General features: G+C 35.8%; 1 protein-coding gene across 1 annotated transcript; it reads right to left on the reverse strand.

Annotated features, from left to right (window-relative positions):
• Nucleotides 1–1,070: 1,070 nt before the first annotated feature.
• LOC128999008 (uncharacterized) lies at nucleotides 1,071–1,859 on the reverse strand. Its single transcript, XM_054425364.1, has one exon. The coding sequence runs from the start codon at nucleotides 1,857–1,859 to the stop codon at nucleotides 1,071–1,073; it is 789 nt and encodes a 262-aa protein (XP_054281339.1).
• Nucleotides 1,860–9,970: the final 8,111 nt, after the last annotated feature.

The raw sequence follows: 9,970 nt of genomic DNA on the forward strand, positions 1-9,970 counted from the left end.
TGTGGGACAGTTGGTCGATGGTTGGTTGGAGCTTCCACAACCAACCAACCGTTGTCCAACTGTATATCTCGTAGTTGGGCCAACCAATATTTACAACTGTGGACCAACATTGGTTCATTGTTAATGAAATACATTAATATGCATTGCTCGGTATCATACATCAAGCCAACCGTTGTCCAACCGTTTTTCACTCCGTTGGACCAACAAATGATACTTTTGTTGGACCAACAATGGTCCATAGTTGAGTTTACACGACTTTCATTCTCTGGGTCTAGCTTTCACAACATAATTATAATAAAATATCTGGTTTTACAATACCTTTATCAGTTCCAAAAGTTTCCAAAAGTTTTTGGAACTGATAAAGGTATTGTAAAACCAGATATTTTATATATTACAGTTCCGGCGCTACAACAATGAATTTTAATAATTTTAATAATGCAAATATTTTTTAAATTAATATTCTTTAACTTATTTGCAACAATTTAAGGGGAAAGAGTAATTAATCATATAACAGGCAATTATAATAGCATTAACAATCTAACGGTAATTAATTAATCATTCAAATACCAGTATCCTCTCTAACTCCAAAAAAAAAAAAAAAACTACTTATGATGCCTTAACAGATTAACAGAATCATATTATACTGTGTAGTATCAAAAATGTTTGAAGTATTGCGACCATTGCAACTGTCGGCTACTCTTTCACCACTTGAAAACTCTCTATATCAGCAATCACAGATAGATCAGTGGTAAAGTAAGAGGCTCATAAGTCGAAGGACCCGGGTTCGAGACCCGTCTGGGCCAAAAAAATTTTGTTCTAGTTTTTTTTTAAAATTTGTTTTTATGAACTATTTAATCAATTTACTCAACTAATAATTATGCTTTTCGTACTAAATCTTTATTATTTTGTGTGAAATAAAACGGTTGGACAATGGTTGACTGGAAAACAGTTTAAAGAGGTGACATTTCTACCGTTGGCCAACTGTGTGGCTCCACAATTTACCAACGTTGGCCCAACCATCTGTGCTACATGGGTTCTCACCGAAGAAATCCAGTTGAGCAGCCGCCGTGCTACCAGCCTTGAGTAGACGGCAAATTCCGCTGTTGTATGTAAGAATAGTAGGCTGGGAGAAAGCGTCTGCTGAATATAGTCCTGGAGCGGGTGCCTCTGGGCGTGGTAATGTCGATACCACTCAGGATGTTGGGGCAATCGACAAACCCGTTAACCAGCTTGTAGAGCATGAATATGTCGGCATGATGACGTCGGAGTGACAAAGACAGAAGATCGAAGGACTTCTCCACATCGTCAACCGGGGTAGTGCGGTAGGTAAAACCAAGTCTCGGTCCAAGCATCCGTATGAAGCGGGTTTGTATGCTCTCCAGTTGGCTGACGTGGTTCTTCTGGAAGGGAGACCAGATGATAGACCCATACTCCAGCAGCGGGCGTATCAGGGACTTGTAGAGCGTGATCAAGGTGAAAGGTGAGTTGAAATTCCTAGTTGATCTGAATATGAAACCAAGCAGGGAGCTAGCTTTGGTTGTAATGTGGGCAATGTGCTCGTGAGGGTTGAGCGAAGGGGTCATTGTCACTCCGAGATCTCGTACCCTGTCCACTCTCTTCAGTGTAGATCCATTGAGGACGTAGTCATATTGGACTGGGGCTGCACCACGTTTGTAGGAGATGACGACACATTTCAAGACGTTGAGCTCCATGAAGTTTTCCTTGCACCAGGCGTCGATGTTAGTGAGAGAAAGTTGTAGGCGCTCAAAGTCAGAAGCCAATGACACCGAGCCAAATACCTTAATATCATCGGCGAACATGAGAAATTTGGTGAGGATGACGTTGCCAATGTCATTCATGAACAGATTAAACAGCAAGGGACCGAGGTGGGACCCTTGCGGGACTCCAGATAGGCTTGTCAGATTCTGACTGTATATAATGTATTTATATTTCAGTGTCTTGCGATTAAATCAAATGAGCATGTTTATATTCTCAACTCAAATGTGCACAACTATTCCACTAGAACTTGTGGCAATTTGCATGTATCTAGATGCATGCTTGACAAAGTACTGAAATGTTTTCCTGTTGCAGGTATCAGATTTTATAATAGAATACCAATTCAGGTAAGACGGCTGCCAAGTCAAAAATTTGCCAAAATCATTAAAAACTGGCTTTTAGAAAACCCATTCTATAGCCTAAGTGAGTATAATGAAGCAGATTTCTCACCAATGACGATTGGACTTGAATAAAGTGATTTATAGCAGCCTGTTCTTGCATGTCGTGTTTGGTATAAATCTTTTTACTTATTTTTATACGTATTTTAGTGTTTTCTGCATGATGTTTGTGCATGTTTTTATTTCATTATTATGGACTGACTATATTGTAGGTCAAGAGGACCCAAGAGGATTATAATTTGTGACCTAGCCTATTACTGAAATGTTGAATGGCCCAATAAAATTTTGATTTTTGATTTTGCCCTCCAGTTATCTCTAAACGCGCTCACAACGCTCATCACGTCGCTGGACCTCGGCCTGACCTTGCGCAAAGTCTACTGGCAAACCAAACTTGTCACCCAACGATTTCCAGTCACGGTACCAATACACTTTTCTCCTTATCACTTCCCTTGCTAAAATATTTGGCAAACGATCAGCATCCAAACAGTATGGAATTGTAATTTGTCTAATCCTGACTCCAAATGCAGAAAATAATTAGGCTTATATTTGGCAACAGAAATAGTTTTTTTATAAACAATCTCTGAACTGATTCCACTGGATCACAATCTAAATATCCCCACACTTAACCCGCATAACACAATATAGATCTTATTATTGAATTGAAACATACGAATTTAGAATTCAACGGAACTTTATTGTTAATTATAAAACTACTCCACACAGTATTAATAGCTAATTTTGCAGCAGCTGACTCATCATTTAAATGCTTATCCCAGTTAAGAGTTGGTGTTAAAACAACTCCTAGATATTTGTAGGAATTCACTATATTTCAATAGGCTGACCTTTGTACCACCATTTATTGTTTCGTACGAACCTACCACCTTTACGAAATACCATGATTTTTGATTTATTAGGATTCACTTGTAGATTCCAAATATCGAAGTAGGCCTCTAAATTAGTTATCATTTGCTGTAACACTGTGGCTGTTGGTGCTATCAGTACAACATCATCAGCATTAAAATGCTTATTATTTTACCTCCAACTAAACAGCCACCTCCTAAAAATTCTGGCAAGTCGTTAATAAATAATGAGAATAAATTAGGACTGGCAACGCATCCTTGTTTTAAACCTATTGTTGATTCAAAACTGTTTGTTATGCCACTTTTACACCACGCTGAAACATTGGTACCCTCATTAAGATTTTGTTATTAATTCTAAAAAAAATAGATGAGACCCTTTTAGTAAATAGTAAAGATAGATAAGATAGTAAATAGTAAAGATTTTAGTAAATACACTTGTTAGTAAGCGTATTTTTAAAACATAAAATCATAAAGGTCTCCATGTAGTATTTCAATGAGTGCATCGTCATCACTTACACACCATCCTAGGTAGCCTAAATAAGTGTTCACAATCTGAGGTAACAAAACGGACTGTTATCAAGTCAAGTGGTACAGTTTAATTTCGTATCTAAATAAAATGGCTGATCAAACAACCATTTTACGGCATTTTAAAGGAACCAAAATCTCGTCTGAATCTTGATCTCGTTGCAGGGCACTGGAATAGCGGCTTAATAATATTAATAAAGACGAGTGCTAACAAATTACATGGAGTAAATATTTCCGTGAACGAATCCATGAGTCGATCCGTTCACTATCCCACTAGTTCACTATGTGTCCGGGGGTAGGGTGATGGGAATTAGGCAGGGAGAACGGGGAGATTCCATTCAGTCCTAATGTCGCATCCTCACATTATGCCGCATGACTGCCCCAGCGGGCTCAGGCTGGCCCAGGTCAAATTCAGTCCTGTTGTCGCTTTACCCCCCGGAGAAGACCTTCTAAACGTAGCTTGTGTAAACAAAATGTGGTTTAATATCTGCAAGGGTGATTGCAAGCTACGTCAGAAAATAAGGAGATACTTGAGACAGAATAGGAAAACTGAGATTGCCAATAGATAGTTTGGAGAAAGTCGCAGGAACAGCCTAAGAAATGTAGCGATTGATTAGACCTGCAATGACCAACGTCCTAAATGCTGCTAATGCTAGGAATGTGAGAGAAATAAGTAAGTATGACTATACTGTTAACTTATTGTAATAATAGGAGAGTCAAATATTGTAAAGAGGAAGTGTTTTGATTTTAATTTTGTAAGGAAATAATGTTTTAAATGTTGCAATAGTATCCTTTAGTAAAAATTAATACCAACGACTGTTCAAGGAGGCTTTATTGATGCATCTGCTGTGGAAGTACGCGAACAGTTGGTCAGTTCTTCCCCTCCTGAACCTTATTATAATTTTGTTTAGGTACAATTTTAAAAGATTTTAATCAGTTTTTGTTATTTTCTCTCTCTCTCCCTCCCTCTCTCTCTCTCTCTCTCTCTCTCTCTCTCTCCCTCTCTCTCTCTCTCTCTCTCTCTCTCTCTCTCTCTCTCTCTCTCTCTCTCTCTCTCCCCCTCTCTCTCTCTCTCTCTCTCTCTCTCAGTGGATGTATCTATGTAGTTGAGACGCTGGAGACATCGTCTGGAGGAAATGGGGGGATGTAATAGGAGGGTCAAATATTGTAAAGAGGAAGTGTTTGGCAATGTTGTGTGAGTAGGCTGGTAGTGTTGTTAAACAATAACTTGTTGTGCTGACCTACTGAAGGCTGTTGCTTTAAGTAGGGCAGTGCACTTGATCAAGGGGTCAGTTTTGGAGGGGAGTGTTAGTGTGGTGCACCGGAGGACAGGGTCCTGCTGGGGGAGCTGGAGCCTAAGGCCCTTGGCCTTGGATCCAGGTAAGACAATGTTAAGGGTTTTCAAAATTGGGGTTTAGGGTCTTTTCCAAATTGGGGTTTAAGTTACTAACTAATTTATACAGTTCCAGTCTACTCTACCTTATTGTTTGATTTTAATCTTTGTATTCTTTAAAGTTGGGTTTTGTATGCGAGTGCTGAGTTTCATTCCTAAGCTACGTCACCCAAGGTAACAGTAGGTATTTCAGGGAGGAAAATACATACCGTTACATGTGATGGAAGCGCCAGGAGTTTTGTAATTTATTACAAAACTTCGATCTTGGTACCTCTTGGGCAAAATAATTGGCTTTAACTTTGGAGGTTCTAGTAGTGTTGACAAATTTTGGTTTATTGATATATTTTTTTTTATTTGTAATCACCACTTTGGTGCAGGTTTTAATAAGATTTTTTTGGGAGTTCAGTGTGTTTTGGGACAGCAGTGAACGGCTGAAATGTCGTAAATGTGAAGTTTTCCAGTGTTATTTTGTGCGAGTTTATGTCATGTGCGGGTTGCACGTGAGTTCGATATGTGTTCGTGTTTGGTTACACGAGTGTTCTATGCGTCATGTGCTGGTTGCACGTGAGTTTGATATGTGTTTCATGTTCAGTAGCACGAGTGTTATGTGTCATATGCCGGTAGCATGTGAGTTTATTGTATGTTGTGTTTGGAAGCACGAGAGTTATTGCGTTAAGTGCTGAGTGCACATGGTTGTTAAACGTTACGTGCTGGATGCACGAGGTTTTATGTGTTGTGCTGGATGCATAGGGTTTTCATTTGTTATGTGCTGGGAGCAAAAGGTGAATTTGTGTTACGTGCTGAGTGCACGAGGTACTTTTTTACTGTATGCTAAGTGCTAGCTGCACAAGGTTGTTATTTGTCCTGTGCTGGATGTACATGTGTAATGTGTGTTTGAGATGTTGTTTGCTGTGCACAAGTGACTGTATTTGCCTGGTTAAATAAAATTCGAAAAAGGTAAAAAAGCTGCAGGGTTCAAAATATGAATATGCTTTTGGCACATCATGGTGTAAATGGACTAAAATGTTTAGTTTTTTGACTACAATATATAATAAACCTGTTGAAAAAGACAATATGAACTAAAGAAACAAACTACAAGTGGATCATTGCTACAGTTTTATTGTCAAACTCTCTGCTTCATAAAATCATTAGAAATTAGAACACATTTTTGTCGTCAGTCAACATATAACACACACGAACACGGATAAGATTTGTTAACATAAAAGAATGTGCGGCTGGCAACAACACTTGCGGTGACAGACTCAATGCAGCAATTATTTATGAATCATTTATCGAGTAAATTTTTCTTATGAATTCATCGGTTTTATGAAACAGACGGCTTGACAATAAAACTGTTGTGTCAAAACTAGTCGCCAAAAAAAAATTAAGGATTGATGATGTAGTTAAGGTATGTAAACCTATTTTTATTTTAGCAGGGAAAAGTTGAAATTGCTAGTAGATATAGTGTATCCTGATATACGGGGCCGCTTGAATAAATGGACCGGGTGGGCCTGGGCCCAAGTTTGGGTGCCCAATTGCCCAACCAAGGAAGAGAGCACAAAGTAGGTGAAGAGGGGCACAATTACCTCTCGGGCCCATGGCGCATCACATGCAAACCGTAGGCCTGCCGTTATATGAACATGATCAAATTAATTTTGAAAGTCTCGTTTGTTCACTAAAAACAGGATGATAACCAAACCTTGGTTAATAAATCTAAGCTAGTTTTATAGAAAATTACTCTGGCACAACTACGATTAAATGCCAAGAGTTTTAAAGTTATGTTTTTAGAAAAAAGCATTTAGCTTGGATTAAATAAATATATAATAGGATGGAGAGGACACAGCTAACTCACCTGATGAAAGTTTGCAGATGAGTCAAAGAACACATAAAAACACACACATAATAATACTTTATATTTCACCTCCTTCAGAGGCTTCTTCAGAAGTAGGCCTGGATGGCAGTTACAAAAACAATAGTTTAAAATAGGATGTCACAGTTTGAATTCAAAATGTCTGACAGGTTGTCCAACTGACACAATACAAAGCACTAAATACAGGTACTGTATATTGCAATATTGTATTTACATATAATATGTATATTGAAAAGCAAATTAGTTTTGTGCATAAAAATAAATACTTAAGAGTTAGCTGTGAGGGTGAGGATAAAAGGATATTATCTAATAATGAGGTTAGGTGGGGTTCTGGAGTTGGTCACAAACTGGTAAGCTAATTCCCATCTTCTGAGCATTGAACTATTGCATTGGTTTTTTTGGCAATGATTTTAGAGCTTTTGTGGTAAAACAGTCACCAAATAGAAGTTGGTGGGATAACGCATGTTGTGCAACTGGTTTTTTCTTGCTAGTTTTAACATCATGTCTATGGCCGTTCATGCGTTTTCGGTGAGTCTCTGTTGTTAGGCCTACTTCTGAAGAAGCCTCTGAAAGAGGCGAAATATCAAGTATTATTATGTGTGTGTTTTTATGTGATCTTTAACTCATCTGCAAACTTTCATCAGGTGAGTTAGCTGTGTCCTCTCCATCCTATATATTTATTTAATCCAAGAGTTTTAAAGGTAATTTTGTCTATGCTCCTTATTCTAAAACTATTTAGGCTGCTAGTTTCTTTTTTCACATTCAGATCTCATGTAGGTACGTGTCACTCAAAAATATCCTTAGTTATTATTTGTAGGCAGGTTTAGGCACATGTGGAATAAAAATATACAATATGTTAAGTTAAGCACCTTTTATTAATAACTGTAAAATAGTCACAAACCAATAGTATTGTAATAGTTTACTGTTGCATTAAATTATAAGAACATGACACAAATTAATATTAACAATGAAAGGCTAGTTTTTTTACAATATTTTATTTCCTGGTTAAAGTAATGTTTTACAATGAGTTTGCCCCAATTAAGTACAGAGTTGATATGAAATTTAAAAATACAGAGTGACTACCTACATTACAAAATACTGGGATTGAAACAGAATAGATAATTAACAGGAGTTTGTATTAACAAGGAAAAGGGACATTCGCATCGCATGATTTTGTTAATGAAAAACAACAACAAAATAATACAAAATTTAACACTTTAGGTTGTAATAATGACTTGCTATACATTGTACATCAAAATATCATGGTTCATAGATTAATTCTCTTGCACTTTTTATTTAAGATTGGTAAAATCTCACTCTGTGTAATAAATTATCCTTGTAATGTATAGATCAAGGTTTTAACCTGAAATGGGTTTAGCATGACAGTTCAAACCATATAATAATTTACCCTTAATGATCTGTCTTAAATAAAAATAATGCAATGAAGTAGGTACCCTTATGATGAATGTATGATTTAAAGGACAATCAAACGTCAAACCTTGTCACAATAGAAGGCTTTAAATTATCAAACACAGGAACAATTAGAAAGGTAAGTATAAGCCTTCAACAATAAACAACAAATTTACACAAAGGGCTTGGTATTAGTGCTTGATTACAGTTGTTGAAATTAAAGTACAGGGTATTTATAAAAGAATGCTGGGATTTTAAACTGCCGTTACTCGGAGTCTATTAAAGATAATTAAACAATTTAGACATCAAATTACTTACTTTGATAAAATATGGAACAATTTAATAAAATTCACGTTTTCATCAATCTTGTATGAGCGTAAAACTGACAAAATCTGTACGCTTAGAGTGATTGGTTGGTTTATCTGATGTCTTAACTGAATTTTGTAGGCATAAAGACTCAATCATTTACAAATAACCTCATGAAGTGTCCATTTAGGTATGTTCAAGTAAAGACTGTGTCGGGCAATTAATTTTTCTGGCTTCTTATGCTAAATTGTCAGAGATTTCTTCAACTTTGTTATCACTTGTTTTTAGTCGGCCAGGTGAATGTCCTTTCAAAACACTACAGTGCAAAGAAACTCATCAAACCGGAGTCAAATTTCTTGATCTTAATGATAAATTGATGATGGTAGATTTAAATTTAGTTTAATTTAGCAAAAAATTTAAACTCTATGAACCATTGATTACACCCATCGTACTGGCGACCTGTTTTGCACATGCCAAGGTCAAAATTTCCTCCCTTGCTAGACAGGAAAGAAAATTTAGTTATTTTAGGTTCAATTTGATGTATAAAACGTTTAGTTCTTTTAAATAGTACCCAAGCAATTACCAATAAAAATCCCGGCATTCTTTTGCAAACATCCTGTATATAATGGAGTCTGTAAAAAAATGTCTACTATATAAAATTATTAAATCCTACTTGTCACTTAAAGACCAAAACATGTCATTATTAATGGCAAAAGCTGTTTAAAACTTTAATTTAAAAGTGCAATTAAATGATGAAATTTGTTGCTAGCTATAGATGGCAATCTAAATATCTAAGGCATTAAAAAAGTCAAAATGCTGAAATGAATGCAAAATAAAAAATAAAAAAATTAACACAGTGAAAATAGTTTTAATTATTTTTTAATGGATTATTACTATGATGTGAGGTAAATTGAAGTTGTATTTGATCTAATACATATATTTAACATCTGTAATTATTTTGCTTGTAAACATTTCACGTTAAAATGGTAAATTGTTGTATAAAAAAAATGGAATGTTTTGTAGGCAAAAAAAATCTCTGTACAAAAAAATACAAAGAAGAATGTTCACTCTATCACACTCGCAATGTGATTTAAACTTCACTCAATAAAGCTGAGACTCGTCAAAAATTTATCTAACCTGTGTTTTAAGTAAGAATTAATTCTAACCATCATGTACATATAGAAGGATTTAAAAGAAGGAAATCGTATTATAAATTACCAAACTTATTCAATAATAATGATATCACAAGTAACATGTAAATAAGATTTATAAGTTTAGTTATTAAAGCAAATAAAAAAAATAAACCCATGTAAAATCTATATTTTATAATATTATAGTCAGGAAGCGCATAATTTATTTAGGCCTATTTATATTTACAAATATTCTTGATAAGCAGGCAAAGGTCCAGACAACCATTAACTCATGTGGTAAT

The sequence above is a fragment of the Macrosteles quadrilineatus genome, unplaced genomic scaffold (genome assembly GCF_028750875.1).
Source record: "Macrosteles quadrilineatus isolate MER2022 unplaced genomic scaffold, UCM_ALF_1.0 Scaffold_7__1_contigs__length_78375512, whole genome shotgun sequence".
Lineage (NCBI taxonomy): Eukaryota > Metazoa > Arthropoda > Insecta > Hemiptera > Cicadellidae > Macrosteles > Macrosteles quadrilineatus.

Coding starts and splice junctions, on each gene's coding strand:
- LOC128999008 (XM_054425364.1), bottom strand. CDS start 1,859: ATGAATGACATTGGCAACGTCATCCTCACCAAATTTCTCATGTTCGCC.